The sequence below is a fragment of the Chaetodon trifascialis genome, chromosome 24, assembly GCF_039877785.1.
Source record: "Chaetodon trifascialis isolate fChaTrf1 chromosome 24, fChaTrf1.hap1, whole genome shotgun sequence".
Classification (NCBI taxonomy): domain Eukaryota; kingdom Metazoa; phylum Chordata; class Actinopteri; order Chaetodontiformes; family Chaetodontidae; genus Chaetodon; species Chaetodon trifascialis.
In genome coordinates this window covers 14,577,841-14,597,985 of record NC_092079.1, presented here as the reverse complement: position 1 = coordinate 14,597,985, position 20,145 = coordinate 14,577,841, and the positions used below count along the sequence as shown (strand labels likewise).

General features: G+C 45.0%; 2 protein-coding genes across 2 annotated transcripts in view; one reads left to right on the top strand and one right to left on the bottom strand.

The window, feature by feature from the left end:
- impg2b (interphotoreceptor matrix proteoglycan 2b) overlaps positions 1-18,664 on the bottom strand; it is a 19,994-nt gene extending 1,330 nt beyond the window's left edge. The window contains exons 1-17 of the mRNA XM_070958147.1: positions 18,586-18,664; positions 17,829-18,038; positions 17,145-17,311; positions 16,726-16,754; positions 16,226-16,258; positions 14,917-14,963; positions 10,671-13,801; positions 10,404-10,565; positions 8,809-8,867; positions 8,600-8,620; positions 5,964-6,217; positions 5,639-5,700; positions 5,273-5,489; positions 2,848-4,640; positions 2,537-2,756; positions 229-439; positions 1-54 (exon numbers count right to left, since the gene is read on the bottom strand). The exon at positions 1-54 is cut by the window's left edge and continues 135 nt beyond it. Coding sequence (XP_070814248.1) covers positions 1-54; positions 229-439; positions 2,537-2,756; positions 2,848-4,640; positions 5,273-5,489; positions 5,639-5,700; positions 5,964-6,217; positions 8,600-8,620; positions 8,809-8,867; positions 10,404-10,565; positions 10,671-13,801; positions 14,917-14,963; positions 16,226-16,258; positions 16,726-16,754; positions 17,145-17,311; positions 17,829-18,038; positions 18,586-18,664 — 6,749 coding nt within the window. The remainder of the gene's footprint in view (positions 55-228; positions 440-2,536; positions 2,757-2,847; positions 4,641-5,272; positions 5,490-5,638; positions 5,701-5,963; positions 6,218-8,599; positions 8,621-8,808; positions 8,868-10,403; positions 10,566-10,670; positions 13,802-14,916; positions 14,964-16,225; positions 16,259-16,725; positions 16,755-17,144; positions 17,312-17,828; positions 18,039-18,585) is intronic.
- The window catches only part of LOC139351966 (zinc finger protein 260-like), a 189,889-nt gene that overhangs the window by 111,921 nt on the left and 57,823 nt on the right, over positions 1-20,145 (top strand). The gene's annotated exons all lie outside the window — the stretch shown is intronic.

Sequence of the window (20,145 nt, the reverse complement as noted above, 5' to 3'; positions counted from 1 at the left end):
ACATACTCCTCGCAGTGCTCGCCGCGGTACCACCAGTTCTCTCCAACGCGACACCTGCGGTAAACGTCACAGGTTCAACTCCAAGAGTAAATAGCATAAGTACTGCATGTGAAACGTGCAAAAACTCAAATGAGAGTCATTTCTTCAGTTGTTCCCACAAAGAAAAGTAATCTGAGTACTCATGTCCTGATATTTAATTAGACCACACAGTGTAAAACCCCCTCCAACCTGCAGATGGCGCCCTTGCCGGGGATGATGTCACATTTGCCGTCGTTGAGGCAGAAGTCGGTCTGCACCTCGCAGACGCTCTGACACGGCAGACCGTCCACGCTCAGATACCCGGCGTCACAAACGCACTCGGCCTCGCCCGACCACCGATTGACCATACACCTGGAGAACTCGTTACACGCCTGGAACTTACAGGGATCTGCTCGGTCGCCTGAGGAGGAAACAACAAGGAAACAGAAGAAGAGGAAGTTTGACAGAGAAGCTTTTCTGAGCTCGAGTTTGTTAGCCGGACGGTTTTTTTGACAGCCAGGAATGAAACAGGAAACTGAAATTAAAAATCAAATTGAAGTAATCTGAAAATTCACAACTAGATCTGAAGGGATATCGGTCGTCGATGGTTTAGACTACATGTTTCCAGTGAAAATAACATCCAGTCAGCTTGTTTTGATTGAGATGATCATTGAAGGAAAGTTGGTTTGTTGAATTCTGACTTTGAAGTAAAATCAAAGGCCATTGGAGGGCAGACTGTTCCGTGCTAAAGGCTAAAACCAGTGAAAGCTAATGTTCAGCCTGCTGACAAACTGAACAAGATTCTCTCATAATGACTTAAAGGTGGACTTCACAGACCAGATGAGTCCAGATCCAGCACCGTGGCCTCTACAGAGTCCAGTATGGGTGACCATGTGCTTGTGCAATGGAAAACGTGCCTGTTGAGCGCAGTGAAGATGAGGGGAATAAACTGATTATCATGTCCACAGTGAGTCCTGATCGCAGTGACTCACTGTGTAGATTAGGGTTATCAGGCTGTCAGGAGCTCCTCTGATTGGCTCAGACAGATTAAAGCGCTGCAGCTCAGCAGAGATGTACACACTGGACGAAATGACGGTAAATCTCATGTTACAGCCTCGTCTTAGCTGCGGAAATCATCCTGCTGGGAAGCACAACCCATTCTCCACCGCACTTTGACAGCGGGAGTGAATGCAGAGGCCTGGATCAGAATCCAGATCACATTCAGATCGCAGGTTAATATCAGCGAGAGATTTAGATTAAAACGCCGAAATCAGGCAGAAAAGAAAAAATTTCCTACATGTTTAAAAACTGCTTGAAACACACGTCCTGCACCAGTGGTGGAGGAAGTATTCACATCCTTTACTGCAGTAAAAGTACTAATACCACACTGTAAAAATACTACCATTACAAGTAAAAGTGCTCCATTGAAAATGTTACTTCAGTAAAAAGCACGTAAGTACAATCAGGAAAAAGTACTCAAAGTATTCATTGCAGTAACGTGTCCCCTGTGACTGTCTCATCAGGTGATTGTGACTCATGCCTTCATGTAACAGCAGGATTTTACCGTTGGACCACAGCGGACAGACAGACGGACGTAAGCGGTGGCCATGTTGACTGATGGGTGTGAGTCAGTGTGTGTGCTGCTGCTCACGTTCCTCCCAGACAGATTATCTCAGGTATTAGATCAGAGTCCTGACAGGAGTTACTCTGCACACACCCAGGATTCAACAGCTGAGCGTGAGAGGTCTTATAACAGCTCAGAGTCCAGGACTAAAACACCGCCTGAATCTCGTAGTAACAGTACTGCTAGTATTCACTCAGTGTATTCAGTCGACATCAAACACACAAAACAAAGGGATCATCATCATCCCGACCATCAAATTCCTGGAGGAAAAATATAATTTCCTCAATAGATGCTGCTGTTTGAAATCATTCGTACTGTGGCACCTCCTCCTCTTAGAGGACTCCTGGTCTCTCTTGTAGTGGCAGTACCAGCAGGACTGGAGGATGATGAACTCCATACCCACAAACACGAGAGACTCAGGAAGCAGGAAGCCAGCAATGATTGCCTTGTATTTACATTATTTATCACCCTGATTCGACTCATTATCTTATGTATTGTGCTGTTTCATGCATCTAGTTTTCGGTGGTTGTTTTTATCTGCAAAGGAACAACAGATGCTAATAAGCTGCAAACTGTGCGCTTCTGCTGCTGCAAAAATAAACAATACAATAAATAAAAATACAATTACAACAGTCTCTTTAACACTTAAACACTTCATTGTGTTTTTGAAGCAAAATTGGTTCAATTGTCCTAAAAATGCTTCAACTGTCTGATTTCAGTGAAGAGTTTTTGTGTCCCATGTTGGTTGAAATGCCTTTGAAGTTTTTCCGGGCCAACAGGAACAACAACTGAAATGGACTTTATGTTCATTTCATGGAGTAAAAAAATTTGATCAGTGTTAAAATTTCAGCCTTCAACAACCTTTAAAGTCTAACTCTACTTTCTTCAGTCCTACCCGATTCGACATCCAGCGAGTACTTGTCGATGGCCAGGTTCATGGTCTGGTAGGCGGTGTTGGCAAAGTCCTCCAGGATGAGGTAGACAACATTGGTGACCCCTGTGGGAACTGGCTTACCAAACCTCATCCTGCTGTTCACCACGATGCTGCCATTCCTGAAGTTGAGGATCTCCAGGTTTTTGAAGTTGTTCAGGTTGGACTGAAGGTACGGGACCAGCTGCGAGGTGAAGACAAAGACATGTGTGAAGAACATTACATATAAATGTAGGAGCTTTTATTCACTGTGACCACTTCACATGAGCTCTCACCAGTTGTAAGAACCGTTGCTCCAGGGCTTTGTACTCAGCGGAGCTCTTGTTGAAGAGGTCCATTGAGAATGCCATGTTGGTCACCCTGAGGCTGAAGAACACCGTAAGAGCCCTGCCAGGTAGGGTCGGTAATGCAATGGCGTCCAAGTCTGATCCCTGAGCCCCACTGGAGAAGCCACTGCTGTCACCTTCAGTTGCAATGCCCCCGTACTGAAACACATCGAAGCTGACGTCGATGGTCGGCACGTCAGAAAAATTGTGCTCGAAAAGTTGGATCTCGGTAGCGGGGGTGTTGTTGTCGACTTCTCGAAGCGAGGAAGTCGCTGTATGGACGATGTCACTCCCTAATTCCCTTTCCGAAGAATTCGTCAAAGTGGTACCCAAGTCTTCATTCTGTGATGAAGCGCCTGGCAGCCCTTCTACGGCATCTGTTTGAGCGCGTTCTGTTTCATTCACCACAACCACTGATGGCGTCAAACGAGGAACATCTGAGGTCAGATTGATCACTGGAACTTCATCAGAGTCTTCATGATCTGGTTGCTCGAGAACTGGTTCCTCGTCCTCTGGCACAGAATCCGACACTCGAGTGAAAGGTGAGTCCCTCTCAGGTGAGAGCACAATGCTGCTGCTGTGGTCTGAACTTACAGACGAAGTGAGGACCGGAGCGGCAGTCGTTGTGGCAACCATGATTTCATCCACAATCAGATCTTCATCTTGGATGCCAAGTGCCGGTACCTTTGTGATGGCAGCATCAGTGGTGCCAATGTGTTTCTCCTCTAAAATGTCAATCTCACCATGGTCTTCAGTTTCTGGCAGCAGCAGTTTAGGATTTTCTGTGAACACTTCGAGTTCTAGCTCTTTAGTGATTGTGTCAAAGCTGGATTCTTTGACTGTGACTGTCTCGGCTTCTACAAATGTAGGTGCCTTTTCAGTTGAGGAAGTGCCAGTATCGTGGACATCAGGTACTATAGGCACAACAATGACTTCAACATCCTCCTTCTCCGGTACATCATCTTCTAATTTTGACCCAACTGCAGCCACTGGAAGCTGTTTTTCTGCTTCAGTAGTTACTTCCACTTGAAGCTTGACTGCTGATTCAGTTGGTCCAACAAAAAGAGGGGTCTCACGGGTCCAAGATTCAGGCTCAGGAGAATCTGTAACTGGCACTGCGTGGGTATGTGTTTCTGACAAGGAGTAGTCGTCATAGATGCCAGATGCCTCCGACGTTTGCACTGAAAGTTCAACAGTCAAGGTGCCTTTTGGTGAGAATACAGGTGCTTCGGTGGTGGTGGAGAACCGAGGGTCTGTGTTGATGTGCGGCGTGACCAAAACCTGATCCAAGAAAGGTTCCTCAATGCCTCTCCCCGGCACTGATTCCTCAAAAGCAGGAGATGTGGTTGTCCACAAAGTGGGAGCACTGGTGAACTCAACTTCCATCACAATTAAATCATCTTTCTCAGTGGTTAGCGACTCAACACCAACAGCCTCCTTGTCCTCATCTTCATCCTCTGTCTCCTCAAGATCAGGTGGCGGTAGCACCTCCATGCTGCCGTCACTCTCGTCGTAGAAGCCAGTCCTGTCAGAGGTTGCTGTTGGCTGCCAGGACCAAAGATCAGCTCCCTGGCCGTTTCCAGAGAAACCAGAGCCAGATCCTTCATCTGGCGTGACCGGTGGAGGGGGGGCAGCTGCAGAGGAGCCTCCAGGAGCAACCACATGGTCCCCTCGGGGGGTGGCGTCCTTAGAGACAGGAGCATTACTGAGGAGGAATCCTTCATCTTCAATATTTCCATTATCTGTAAACCAGGAAAGCACATGGGCAGGTTTATGGCCAGTGTCTCCTCAGAACTCTAAATGACCGAATAAAGGAAATTGAAGAATTCTAAAGATCCATATGTGTTTAGAGTCTCACATCCCAGAGAGAAAACCTGATAGGACGAGGTTTTACCTGGGTCCAGTGGGAATTTAAACCTTTTATTTTCCACCGCAGTAAAGGTCATCATCTCTACATTTAGATGTAGATGAATCAAACTACTCACAAATTTTTGAGTTCAGAGTAAAAAGACTATCTGGATTTGTCATTATTGTCTAAAACTGTGTTGAGTTTCTCACTTTTTGTTGTCTAAATTACTGATAGAAAGGAAATACGCATGCAAAGCACTGATTTGGATCGAAACAATATTAACTCAAAGTCCACTTACACCAGATCTGTATTTCATTCTAAAACTCTCTTTGTTTTTGGTTTAATTGACTCTCTGAACTGTTATAAATCTCTTGTTTCAGATTTGCATGTAACCAGTTCATGAGAAGGTGAACAAGTATCATTAGCATCATCAACGCCCCTAAATTGCTTCATTATACTTAGATTTTTGGCTCCATTCCTGGGCAGCTTTCGTTCACATGGTGGAGTTACTGAGCATTTACTCACTCTCTGCTGCTGCTGGGTCCAGGTCGACTGTCTTCTCTGGAGGAGCTGTGCTCTCGTCGAACATGAAGACGTCGTTCTCGCTCACGATCGCGTCTTGAGGGCCTTTCCACGGGTTGAAGGGGTCAAACAGGAAGTCATCTTTCTTCAGGAAAACGTCACTGCTTTCCACCTCGTGGCTTGGAGCATCAGGAGGCTTTTCTGCTGCGAGGACGTTATCCTGAAAGAAGACGTTCAACAACTGAATCAGCTGTTTGTCTCTTTATTACCTGACATTCACTCCTCTTTATTTCCGTGTTTACGTTCAATGAAATACCATTAGAACCACACATTTGTGTTTCTGTACTGATTCTTCTCAGGTGAACTCACCATGTTGTCGAAGGTGTCGGACGGTCGGTTCGTAGGTTTCACAGCAGGTAACAAGTTGTCCTCTGCAGAACAGAGTCGAGGTTTGTTAGAGTCAAAGCTTTTGCAAACTCATTACTACCATCCTCCATCATTCTGTCTCAGACCAAATCAAATAAAAAAAAAATTCTGTGTACAAGAATAAAGAAAAATAATTACTGAAACAAGGCAATTTTGCAAAGGAAAGAAGAAATGTTCTCTAGAAATAATTTCCTTAAACATTTTCTGGAAATAAATCTGGTATTGAACGGAGATAAAATAGGAACTTCCTTAAAAAAAGGGCTCGTACCATTCTCCAGCGGCAGGGTGTCAGGCTGCGTCTCCAGGCTGCTGTTCGACAGGAAATTGTCTTTGTGCAGAGCCTCTGTGATGTAGTTGCGGAAGTCTGTGATGGTGTAGACGACGGTGGGCTGCTCGGCAGCTCCAGGGTAATTCTTCTCCACCAGGTTATTCTGCAGAGAGATGAAGTCCAGCGTGTCGTTGGAGATGCCACTGCTGTCAACCTCCAGAGTGATGGCGTAGTGTACCAGGACTACCAAACCCCTGCGAGGGAAGAAGACCAGGAAGTGTTTCTGTCATGACCACAAAAAAACAAATTCATACTGTCCAACACTGACTCCTTAAAGTCAAAACAAGTGAAATCATCTGTCAGTTCATAAACTTCACTGTTATTTTTCTTGATTCTGCTGCAGCAAGCGGCCTCATTCAGACGCTCATTTTTTGAACATCCATCAAAGATGAAACCGCAGGCGGCAACTAACAATTATTTCACATCATGTAAAACTGAAAATAAAACTTCACCATACACAGATGATGTTTTATTATTCTTGGACAACACAAACATCTTTTCTCAGCCATGCTGGATTTAATCAAGGCCTTCAATGGCTTCTGAGGCTTTGGAATAAATATTAGTCTGTTGTTTGGCCTCCAAGGAGGACCGACCAGCTGAGACCAGTTACTGGTCACAGGCAAGAAAGAGTCCAGCTCAGAACCCCATTTAAAACAGCAAGTTGTTGTTTCTATGCTTCACAAAGAAGTGAAGTGAGACATAATGTTTAAACCAGTGAGCTGGAAGCTGGAGATATATGTACATACTGCCGCCAGCTGAGTGGTCGACATGATTGTTCACAGTCTGCTTCTGTACTGCACAAGTTACTGGAGGATTCCACTAGAGGGCACACTGGAGAACTCCGACTGTGCCGAATGGATTTGATGTAAACAATAAACATGGCGACACTCGCGGAGGTAAAGATAAGTCTGTTCAGTTAAGGTTCAGTTAAGTCTGAGATCTCGGTAGAAAAAGCGAGGCCATTGCAGACAGTTTGATGTGCATACCCCGTGCACACAGCATTAATTTCTGAGGAAGGAGGTGACGCAGCCATCGTACACCATTGTGAAGGATATCTCCAGCTGAGAGGTGCTGGAAGGTTACCTTTGAACCTTTGAGACATCTTTGAGTTTTAACTTTTAACCTGCAAATAACAAACAGGACTGCTGCCTGACTGCTGAAGACATTATGACCTTCCTGTAATCTGACATCTGTTCACCTGGTCTGTTTTTTCTCATTCTTCTGAACTCAGTCCATCGCAGAAAGCTTCATTTCTGAGGCGAGCGTTTAAGAAAACCAGGACCTGAGGATGTTCCAGCAGTGTTGTCTTTCAGCTCGATGCTTCAGGCTTAATGCTGAGAGGACTGTCAGGACTCTGCAGAGTTCAGGTGAGTTTAAGAGTCTCACTGAGCTCACAAAGTGAATTTGTCAGCGTGGTCAGAATGGGGTGGACAGGGGCTTCCTGGACAGAGGGAGGAGGACTGAGAGCCTGTCGTAAATCTTTAACAGTAATCCTGCGGCAGCTGCAAGTGGCCAGCGAGCAGCGAGCGACTTATCCCACTTAAGAGCTGATGGACTATTGTTAAGGACATTAAGTGGAAATTAGAGCAGAGTAGCAGCAGAGCTCTTATTTACTGCGAGAGACAGGTGAAAGGGGCTTTGAGAGGGGAGACGGTGCGTGAGGACACGACGACAAGGTGAGGAAATCCTTCTGAACAAGTCGTTTACATCATCCTCCACATTTCCCATGACGCTTTGGGGGGTGTAAACAGGAAGTATGATGTTTCCATGGAGGCAGTGAGTTACACTATACAGACTGTAAAGTCCTCTGAGGCAAACTTTGATGTTTGATGATCTTATATTCGTTTACATTGCGTCAAATTGTCTCCATTAACAGTCGGCTGAATTAGCTGTTAGCAGCTCCTGTTAGCATTGTGCTCAGGGATGTACAGACAGCAACATGAAGATTCTCAGTGAGGTTCTGCAGTTATAACGTGCAGGATTCTCGAAGCATTTTAAAGTATCTTCATCTCCTCCATGAGCTGCTCCTGTTTATTTTACCTGCACACACCTGTCCATTCCCCTCACACGGGACCTCGGCTTCACGCCACTCTGGGCTACATAACACACAATTAAACGTTCCTGGACTGATCCACAGAACATAGTTTCTAAGCTGATATCGCTCTTCTTGTTCTGCCTTGTCCCAAACACGACAGCTGCATTTCCCATCAGGCCCTGCTCATTAAAGGGCCTGCGGACTCTCTTAAAGTCACAGGCCGACCTCACAGATTTATCTGACTGTTTCAGAGCTCTCTGGGAGACCATGAACTTATTGTCAGGAGTGAAATCAGGACTTAAAAAAGCCTTAAAAGTGAATAGAGAAACACAAAGAAGTGAAGTGAAAAGATGAAAATCAACAGAACTGAAGCATCAAAAGTGTCGTCTGTGAAGCCTCCAGCTCACAGTACAAATAACAAGTTCATACAGGTACAAAAGTGTATTCATCTTTATTAGTGTGCGGTGATAAAACTGTGGTTGAGAAGAACCTCAAACATCAAGCTGATGAGGTGAAAATGAGAAACGTTGGTCAAACTTACCGCTCCAGGTCCTTCTGTGGCCTGAGAAGAGAAACGAAACTTCACGTAAATATTCATAATCCAAGAAAATGAAGGCTACTTTTATCTTTAAAACGTACATTTCTGCATCCGAGGTCTCAGAGCAGCATTAATATTCTCAAACAGTTTGAGGATCAATGTTCGGACATGCAGGAGTTCATTATCAGGATTCCACCCGGAACAAACTGTACCTGAATTCGACGACATAGACCTTCTTGAAGCCCGGTAACCTCTCGAAGGCTCCTTCAATCTGGAAGTTAAAGAGAAGAGAGAAAGTTTCATCTGTAGTTGATATCTTTAACTTTTCAGATTCGCTACCTGTTTTTTTGAAGCACTAAATAAACTAGAAAACCAGGGGTCGCCAAAATCCTGTTCAAGCTTGTGTGTGTCTGAAAGCAAAAATATCTATTAAAACCTGTAATTTAATTAACCAGATCTGAAACTATGGTAAGTTTTTTACAATTCAAATCAGACACTACATGTGAGCTGTACATACTTGTTTCTGTTAATTTGCTGTTTTGATTGACGTGACTCCACAGTCTGATGACTGATTTGAAAATCTCTTTCATAACGATACGTGCACGTAAAAACAGTCAGAATAAGCAGTGAAAGCACATGAGGACAGTAAAGTCATGACTGGGAGGAGAAATCATCCCTTTTCAGGTCTCAGTGGCCCGTGGCTGCACTCTGCTGCCTCTCCTCTTTCTCTGCTGCAGTGGAGCTCCTGCTGTTCCTATTAGCCCTGTTATCCACTTCATATTCCCTCATTAATGGCCCTGACCCCGACATTCAAACCATAAACTGGCTTCCCGCGTCACTAACGGTGGATCGGAGCCTGAAAAACTCCCGGTGGTGCGGGAATATACCGGCGTTCTCTGCTTTCCTGGCACAGCTTGTTTTTCCACCAACTCCAAGTGAGTCACTGCTCGTATTCTGTATGTTTCTCTGAAGTTTTCCAGCTCTGTTTCTGCCTCAGCGGGTCGTATAGCCGATAGCTGGCAGGGCCGAGGGAGCTGAGCTTTAAAGCGTGAGGATCTTTAACGCGTGAAAAACAGGCGAGGCCTTTAAACCACAGCCAGACTCCTGAGTCTGCAGTTTGTAGGAAACCACAGGCAAGTCAGTTTGGTAATGAGTGTGCATCCTGGACGTCAGAGAGGAGTAAAAGAGGAGAAATGACAGAAAAGAGTAGAGTCAGGAGGAGGAGAAGGAGGTCTGGGCAGGAGCCACGGATATCACAAAACCGGGCTGACAGACTCATCGCAGCATACTGCAGCCTAAGGACTGAAAAATGCTAACATCACTGTACAGTGATAAGAATCATCTGTACCTCTGCTGTCAGTCTTTGGCTCCGGTGCTTGATGCTAACATAGCTATATTGAGAAAGAACTGAGTAATAGCATGGTACATTAACATTTTTCTACATTTGACATCAGAGATGCTACAATATTTTATTTTCTGTTTAAATTTTGCTACTCATTTGCCCATTTTCCACAAAATTTATGCTAAAGAGGTAGCCTAAAGCCTCACTCAGTATAATGTATGCTGAAAAGTTAGCTTGAAGTCTCACTAAACACTTTAAGTCTCATTGAAAATTATGTAAGGCTAAAGTGCTAGCTCCGAGCCTTACGTGACAGAGTGCGTGCTAAAGTGTTAGCTCAGCACCTCACTCAACATAGCTGCATGCATTATTAATGTTAAGTTTAAGCATTTACTGCACTGAAACACAGAAAGCTGCTCTGGTCATCATCACGTTCATAAAGCAGAGAGCTTGTAAAAACCATCTCACCCTGCGTGTGAAGTGTCTGGCCAGCTGCTGGTAGTGGAAGCTGCTTGGGTCTCTCAGATCATCATTGTAGGTTTCTCCTCTCAGCTTGATGCTCAGTTCCAACACCTGGTCCTTCAGGGGCCTCAGGGGCCACAGCAAGGTGTCGTCTATCTCGTTACCAATCTGGGTGCAGGGACAATCAGATGTGCTTAGTATTCATATATCCTGTTGGCACTGGGACTGAAGATTGTCAGCCATTCAACGGCTAATCCATATGAATGTGCTTACCGAGTTCTCGTCCTCCAACCCAAAGCCATTGTTCCCAAGTAAGTTGTCATCTACATCATAAGGCCTCTCTGTTAGGTCGGGGAAGTTGCCGTTGTTGTACTCCACTATGTATTTGGTTGTGATCTCCACGGAGGTACCAGGGGTGGGCTTCTCGGTGGCATCCACTACCGTACCTTGCGTACTCTCCACAGTCACTTCTACAACAGTTTCTGGGATGACTTCATCAAGGGGCTCAGGTGTGACTTCTCCTGGAACCTTTGTCATGATTTCTTCTGCATCTTCTGCTGTAACATCTGGAGGGATACCCTCAACTTCTTCTGGGACAACCTGGGCACTGTCCTCACTTGGGACAACATCTTCAGGTAAAAACTTGATAACAGACTCATCAGGAACCTCTTGGGTGACCTCCTGAGCTTCAGTGGTTGCTCCAGCTGTGGTAGTCTCTGGATGCACATGAGTCACAACTTCTGGAGATGTTTCACTTGGAACCTCTGGGAGAATTTCTTTCGTAACTTCGGGGAGGGATTCAAAGTCTAAAACTTCACTTGTGGGCTCAACCACCTGTGTTGTGCTGTTCTCAGTGGTTTCTGGTGGTACTTCTACCTCAGAGTCTCCTGGAAGTTCCACTGTTACTGCTGGTTCAGTTGTTTCCACCACTTCAGTCTCAGGCAATAAACCCTCTGTATCCTCTGGAACAACAACAACAACTGGAGTGATCTCCTCATCAGATTCTGGGGGGATTTCATCAACAGTCTCTGGTACTACTTCCTCAGCAACTTCTGGTTCAGATCCCTCTGCCTCTGGTTTGGCAACACCAACTTCTTCCTCCATTATTCCCTCCGAGGCCTCAGAAATGACTTCTCCTCTCTCCTGCGATGGTTCTCCTCCAGCTACTTGTGTTTTATCTACAGATGTTAGGGCAAAATCTGTTTTGTCCTCAGTGGTTACTACTTCAGGTTCTGCTTCTTGTGCAGGTCCACCAGTGGGTTCCTTCTCTTCTGAAACTTCTTTTACAACTTCTGCTTCTTGTGCTGGACCACCAGTGGGTTCTGTCTCTTCAACGGTATCCTGTGCAGGTTCCACTTCTTGTGCTGATGCACCTGTAGGTTCTGTCTCATCAGCAATTTTTTCTAACGGTTCCACCACATGTGCCGGTGCTCCTGAGGGCTTTGATGACTCTTCTGCAATTTCTTCTGTGAGTTCTGCTTCTTGTGTTGGTTCACTAGTGTCTTCAGTGTCTATTGCAGCACCTCCTGTAGGCTCTGCTATTTCTACAGTTCCTGCAGGTCCGGGTTCTTGTTCAGTTTCTATTGCAGGTGCTGCTTCTTGAAGAGTTGCAGTTATATCTGCTCCACCTTTCTCCCCAGGTTCAATTGGTGCCTCAAGTGTTTCTTCTCTATCTTCAATTAGTTCTCCCGTAGCCTCAACTGTTGCCTCTGTTTCTGTTATCATCTCAAATGTCTTTACTGACCCTTCATCAATGACTACTGTTTCGACTGCAGCTTCAACTGGCTCTTCTTCTGCTGAGTCTGTTGTAACATGTACCGGAGCCTCTACTGTATCCTCTGCTGTAACTGTTGCCTCCTCTGTTTCCCTGGGTAGTTCTTCCTCTGCTTTTTCTACCATTCCCCCTTCTGCCACAGCATCATCTTCTGTTTCAGCTGCTAGTTCTTCTACTGTTTCATCAAGAACAGTCTCAATTAGGTCTTTTTCATCTGTCTTTGTTATCACCTCAGTGGACTCCACTACAACAGCATCTTCAACAACAACTGAAGCTTCTTCAAATTTTACCTCCTCTTCTGGCTTTTCTGTTGCCTCTGCTTCAATTTCTTCCTCCACAGGTGCATCTTCCTCTATAGTCTCCATCTCACCCACTGTAGTATTTGGTGGTGCCTGCTCGGTGAAATGGGAGGTGTCTTCATCCATGTCATCTTGTAAGATCACGATGACAGGCTCAGAAGTAGACCCGGTCATTAGTGTTGGATTGTCTTCTGGAGCTTTGCCCTCGCTGACATCTTCACTAACTTCTACTGCTATCATGTCTGCTGTGGTCAGAATAGATCCTGCAGAAGGACCCTCAGTTTCCAAGTCTGAGATGGATTCTTGCCTTGGAGTCACATTTAGGAATATTTCAGCTTCTTCTTCTGAATCTGGATCTGTTATCAGAAATACAGTTGGAGTTGCATCTATGCTAACTCTGGTTTCTTCTTGGCCAACTTCTGCAACAGCCTCTGAAGGATCTTCTGCAAGTGGCTTCTGTATATTATCTTCAGATTCTTCAAGCTCAGCTAAACCAGGAGCATCTGGTAATGCTTTATCGACTGGCTCTGAGTCCTCAGTGTGTTCTTCTACAATGTCATCAGTCAAGGCAACATCTGGGGTGATATCCAAAGAACTGTCTGGAATTTCTTCAACTTCTGGGCCCACGATGACCTTGACAGTTGTCTCTAGCATTCGCGCCGTTGCTGCTTCTGATGGAGCCTCACTAGCAGGCTCCAGGAATACTTCCTGCCCAAATTCTTCCAGTGGGATAGCTTCTGCAGCAGGTATTATGGTGGGCTTTACAAGAACCACATCAGTAGCTTCTGTGATGACGTCTTCAGCTACAACCTCTGAGAGTGGCTCCTCACCTTCCGAGATAGCTTCTTGAATCACCTCAGTATCAGGTACATCCACATCTTCAGGTATGATCTCAATGATCGTGTTGTCTTCTACTGTTGTACCTGGTAGAGTTTTGTCTTCCCCCACTTCCTCAACAATCCCAGCAAAGGGCTTGTGGGTAACAGAGTCAGCAACCTCTGTCACAACCTCCACAGTGTCCTCTGCAATGTCCTCAACATCTGCTTCTTCAGACTCCAGGGGAACGTCTGTGTCAGTGATGACCAAAGGTGGTCTTTCTGAAGTACTGCTGCCTCCAGGCTCCTGAATGTCTTTCGTGTCCTCTGGCATTGCAATAACCGCAGGCTCAGAGGTCAAATCCACAAAAATCTCAGTCAAGGGTGTTGCAGCCTCTTCAATCAAACCCTCGACTGCTGAGATTGAAGGAGTCCAAGCAGTGACCTCAAAACCTGGTGGAAGGTCATCTTGGTCCATTGTGATTGTTTCTGATTGAATGATGACGACACCTGTCCCTGTAAAATGACAGTGAGATGAAATTATATAATTAGGATTAGAAAAACTGAATTTGTATCTATCTATAACTCAACTGTAAACTCTGCAGCGAATATGGATATGTTTTGTTGGTGGGGGGGGGGCCGTGTGACGATGTAGTGTTTAATGCACTGGATGTAGATAATCTGAAAGACCTTCAATTTATTGTGATAGACATGTCACATATGCCTTCCAGCCCCATGTTGGCACTGACTGCTGCTCAGTCCACAGAACAACCACAACACAACCTGGAGCTGTGATCTCACTAACCCCGATAACTGTCCTGCAGTAACTCAGTCACGTCTACATCTCTGCTGCTGGTTCTCTCTCCATTGACCAGACTGCTGCTTGTAAATAGGCTTACAGATCTATTCTGAGAGCAGAGCGTGTGACGGGAATCAGCCTCCTGCACCCACTCCCCCCTCACATAAGACAGACTGGGGTGTAGCTGACAGCAGACTGTGAAACTCATACAAACATTCGGGTTTGGAAAAATGCTGTTTTCGCACAGTTTGGGGCACCACCCACCATGGGGTCAGAGGACTTTGGATGGGTCACTGAGAGGTCATCAATAAAACACCGTTTACCACCTGCTGCCAATCAGGTCCCTCAAAATAGATTTCCTGCTACCTTTCAGTTCATATTTTAAAATCAGTAATACAAATGTATAAACACATAAAGGAAATGAACACTCATTTCTACTGATTTCACAATAAATGCATGAACAAAACTGAGCTCCTGTAAAATATGTTTCCTCTAAATTTAAAAATGTTAATGACGTCTTGTTGACTGAACTTCTTGCATGTCAGTCTGGACAACAACATCTTCCAAATTAATGTCACGTATGATATTCTATGATGGGATGCGGAATCCCAGCATGAAATAAGTCACTTTTATTTGTCATTGGCAGTTAAAATGATCAATTGATCAGGAGATTCTGCTGGACTTTAACATTTTAAAGCTCCAGAATCTACTTGTCTGAGAATGAAAGGTTTCTAAGTGTCTTAATCTCAAACTGAAACGCATTAAATTGTCCATGTTCTCAAGTTTCGAGTCTCAAACAAAAGGATTCAGAGTGAGCTTCAGGTGTGTTTACCTGCTGGAGTCACTGATTCTCCAGTCTGGATGGTTGTTGGTTCGGAGCTGCAGGACAGACAAAGACAAGCATTTAGAAAACAGCCAGAACCAACTGACAGACTGCAGGAAACAGCAACGCTTTGCTGCTGTTGGTACATTTATCTGTCAAAACACGACAGAAAATTATTTATTTTTCTAACCTGGTTATTGAAAATTACAAGTTCACAGTTCTTAAAGCACAGTAAGAGTTTTGTTTCCCTCTGACTTAACGTTCAAAATTAAAGTGAACTAATTTAATCAATCTGCATTCATTGTTTCCCTCCCACTGTCCCTGTTTTATGGGACCACAGCTGTTAGATTGAGCCCATGTTTCACATTTTGGGGTCATTCCAGCTCACAGGGATTTGAGCCGCTGCCACAAACAACTGAGTAGAAAAAACAGCTAAAGCGAACCCGAATGAATTGCTAATTATAATATTCATTACCTGCAGCGCCAGAAGAAGTGCTCCTTTAATTTCTCTACTTCTGAAGTTAAATACACTGTTGTCTCAACTCATAAAAAGACACACATTTCTTACAGGATGTCCTGATGACTAACGTAGTAAATCCATGGCATTAAAGAGTTCAAACTTGTGTCCTAGAGAACAGCTTTTAAAATAACAGACATGAGCCTCATTGTTCTGTACAGAAACATTAGGACATTGGGTTCTGCACTGCTGAGCAAAAGCACATTGTAGCGCTCGTTATGATTTTTAAAGGGGAGTTTTCACCCATTTTAAGATTTCTTTTATGTGCCTGCAGCACAGTTCAGCTCGAGGTTCTCATGTAGAAACTGAAAAAATCTGATAAAATAACAGAAAAGGAAGCTGACTGCAGGAACTCAACAGGGTCCCATTGAGCGTCAATGACACATCTGCGAGTCCTTAAAATAGTTGGCCTTCCCCTTTAAATTCATTAAAATGCAGCTGGGCCGAGGCATTTTTACAGTGAGAATTAACAAAAACCACACGACTGTAAAAACTGCAACAAGCCAAACAAACAAAGACAACAAACAAAATAAGCATCTTGCACACAAATACGCTCGGCGGCGTTTGGCTCCTCGTCGTCTGGCTGAGCGAGAAGCAGCAAAGCTTCTGACAACAAAACACTTCAACTCCTCTCAGTTTTCAGTCATATCATATAATTACACATTACATATAATGATGTAATTAACATATATATGTACACAAATGTGTCAGATGTCAGATTTTTGGATTCTTTGGTGTATTTCTTGGTGAACTGACTCCAGGTCAGCTTAGCAGGTCGATGTTAGGTGTTTGCAGGCCTACCTGCATGGAGGCGGGCCTGAGGTGATGGGCACACTGCAGCAGGTGATGAAACACAGCACACGTGTCAATACACAACCACACAGAGTCCGATAACGGCACAGATGTGACGTTTAACGACTCACTTTAGTTTGGCGTCAATCTCAGTCTGATCATCTTAAAATCTGTGAGCCGTCATTTGCGAGAGAATATTTATCTGAAGTAAAGCAGCCTGACATGATCTGATCTCTTTTATTTCTATAACTGAGCCCTAAAAACCCTGAAACAGGTGAAAAATCTGTCACTGCAGTCATCAGAAAACAGGACGAAGCAAATCTGAAATCATAACTTAAGACACCTTTTTGATGAAAGCGCCTCAGAAACTATTGTGAAAACAGGTTAGGTTCAGGTAAAAAGCTCAAGCTGAAGCTGATTCAGAGATGACGCGTCACTAAGCGATCGTTAAAATCAATTTCTTTTCACAGGTTTATGAACATCAGCACAAACCAGAGGTTCAGACTGACCTGTTGAGGGCGGCAGCCATGGCGACTCTCTGAAAGAAGGAAGAACATCATCAGCAAAGAAAATTCTCAGGTTCGAATACAAGTTTGAGCAAAGAACACGCTAGCAGGCGAGTGCCAAGGCTAACAGTTTGTTCGCTCCTTTCTGGAGAAAATTCCATTTGTGAAGCTTGAAAAGAGACAAAAGTTTTTTTTAATTACACTAAAACGAGTATTTTAGACCTTCTAAATAATATAATCTAATAACAATAGATCCAATAGAACTACCTGAACAAGGCTTTTGGAGTAGTGCTAGTAGATGTACTATTTCAGCACGTACATGTTTCCAGAAATGATTGCATGATGTAAAATTAAATGAATTAATTAACGTACAATGATAAAAACCTGGAGTAGAGGAGAATGAAAACAATGTGTGCACTCACGCTGCTGATGAGGCTCATGTGTTCTCCTGATTGGCTGAAGAAGCTGCCGATGTCCATGACGCTGACAGATCCGTTCCTGCAGCGACCCACCCAGTCCTGGTACTCATCCCGCTCCGGCAAACGGTCCCAGAAGATCTTAAAGGCTTCCCAAACTGTCTCCTGACACACTACATGCAAACAGTGACCAACAGAAGCTCAATACAATTTCAAACTTGCCCAAAGAGACAAACTCCATTTTTTTCTTTCTCCTTTTCTCGACTGCTGCTTCCAAGAATGAACAAAAGGGTTTTTACGTTTATGGACATTTTGACTCAGGCAGACATCTGTCTTTGTCCATATTTGGCCCAAAGGAAACCTTAAACAGGAAGTCCTTCATTTATATTTGAGGTCACAAAGTGAACTCTGGAAGCAGCAGGAGAAAAACTGAAAGCTGAGACCGAACGACCTGCTAAGTAGGTTGTGTTTTTGTGGAGCATCTGTTTCTGCGTGACCTCTGACCTCTGCGGGATCGGTTGCCTTTAATGACAGCTGACTTGGACTTTAAGCTTGTAAGTCGGTTTGGATAAGAGTTTCAGTGAAATACATGAAGCGTTAAAGGGAAAAGGTGCAAAAAGGGAAATCTGCACATGTGAAACACCGTTGAAGAAGCAGTGAGCTGAAGGGAACCAGGAAGCAGCAGCGTACCTCTGAGGTGGAAGTAGCTCAGGTGGTTGGTGACGGCCTGGTCAAAAGTCTCCTGAGCGCAAAGTTTGACTCCGCTGGGAAACAAGATGTTCCTTTTTCTTCGAGTGACAGAAACGTGTCGTCTGTATAGAAGCTGATCCGAGTCCACCGACGGCTCACCCCGAAACCCAACAAGTTCCTCTGAATCCACATTCCAGTCCTGAGCGGCATCTGTGGACATCCCATAACCAGAAACTCTGAGAGACATTCAGCACAATTACTCTAATTACTACTTTCTGTTTCCTGCTACTGCATACATCCACCCACCACATTTCACAGGAAGCTGAAAACTGATTCGTGTTCCAGAACAAAACTCATCTGACGACCCCTCAGACTGATCTGCTGACCCTCTGGAGGGGCCCCACCCATATGTTGGGCCCCTCTGTTCTAAACTATCTAACAGTACATGAAGTATTTAAAGTACCTCCACCTGCAGCAGCTCCAACAGTAACATGCTGCTCTGACACTGAAGCTGAATGAGGCTGACAATTCTGCTGTACTTTTACTGCATGAAGCTGACAATGCTGCTATACTTATACTGCATGAAGCTGACAGTACTGCTGTACTTTCAGTGAGACAGGATATATAATGCAGGACTTTTACTTGTAACTGAGTACTCTTCATGGTTGTACTGGTACATTTACTGGCTGTGACTGAGAGCATAAACGTGTGTTAATGATGATGTTTAAATAAAGTTCTTTCACATGGTCATGCTCACCTGTTTCCATGTACAGGCATCCTGTCAGCAGCACGGCCCCCAGTGCCCACAACACCATCCTCCCACACTTCGCTGCCATTTCTGCAGAGACGTCAACGTCCGGCCTCGCTGCTGCTCACGTCCACCTCCTCAGCTCAGGGGCTGAGCTGAGGAGGCTCTGCCCTCACGGTCGTCCATCCGGCGGCTCGCATGGCGTTTGTCACAATCAGACTGGGAATGCGGCGGATTGCGCAGAGCTCGGGACGGTCCTGACGTGGCGTCGTGGCTGCTCGCTGCTGTCAGGTGAGCAGATGGAGATTTCTTTCTCTTCGCTCTAATCCTATTTGTTAAGCTGCTGGAGTGGATGACCGTCAGAGCGACGGCTCAGGCCAGTTTGAAGGAAATCAAACAAACGGGCTGCTGAGCTGAGCTGAGCAGAAAGACCGCCGCTCAGGAAGACCACCACTCAGGATCTGAGTCTCAAAGGATCCCCAACTCCCATGATCCAGTGATTTTAACCAAGTCTGTCCCCAAAACTGGTGCAGGGCAGACAAAAGTGTCCACATCAGCTTTAACAACTTGCTGACAGTTCCAGGCCGGATGCCGGTCAGAGCCGACGGCCCCCAGGAGTCGGCCAGGTGGTCGTTCCGGCAGACTGATCACAGCGGATTACCTGAACCGCCTCAAGGTCACATTGAGCATTAAGAGGTCAAAGGTCGAACCCTGAGTGTTTTCTGCTTTCACTAAATCAGTTTAAATACTGTGTGCATGTACAAATACTACAAATAACACTTACTATACTGTTTCCTCATAAAAACAGATTTCACAGATCATCAGCTGCTTTTTTTTGGTTATTATTGACAATTAAAACAATCACAGCTGCCACCGTGATGAAAGTCTAAAGCTGTTGTGTTGATACACATTGTAATTTTAATATTATAATAAAATGTTGTAGAGGAGTTTTTAGTGACACGTTGCTCAGCTGACCCGATCACGAGTCGCAGCAATTCATTAAAAACACGCTCGGTTTTCTGTAATTAGACTCGCCCAGACCTCGACCCCCCGCCGCATTGCACAGACAACAATGGCAGACATCTTTTATTGGATAATGAGATTAACGTAAAGGAGCACAGAGGGAACGAGGAGAGGAGGGAAAACGTGAAACAAGAGCACAAAACCACTCCTCCGCCTTCGTCTCCAAGAGTTTCAGACAAATCCCGAAGACGCAAACTGAACTTTAATCGTTGGTTAAAGACGCTGGTTCCTGTTTCCCCTCAGACGAGGTTTTCTTTCAGAGTCGCCTCCAGCAGAGACTCAGGATCAGGTTTCCGTCCTGGCGACGCAGATTATTTTTGGGACGTGGGACAAAGGCTTCGTGAGGTCCTAAATCTGTCTAATCTGAACCTCCCATCGCTCAGATTAGACAGATCTACGGCTGCTGGGGCAAAATACATCACCACACCAGAGCCAGACCAGGGCCAGAGGCCAAACCAGGACCAGGGCCAGAGCCCGGACCAGGGCCAGAGCCGGGACCACATTTGGAATATTATTAAAGTTCAATATTTGGAACACTGACATCAA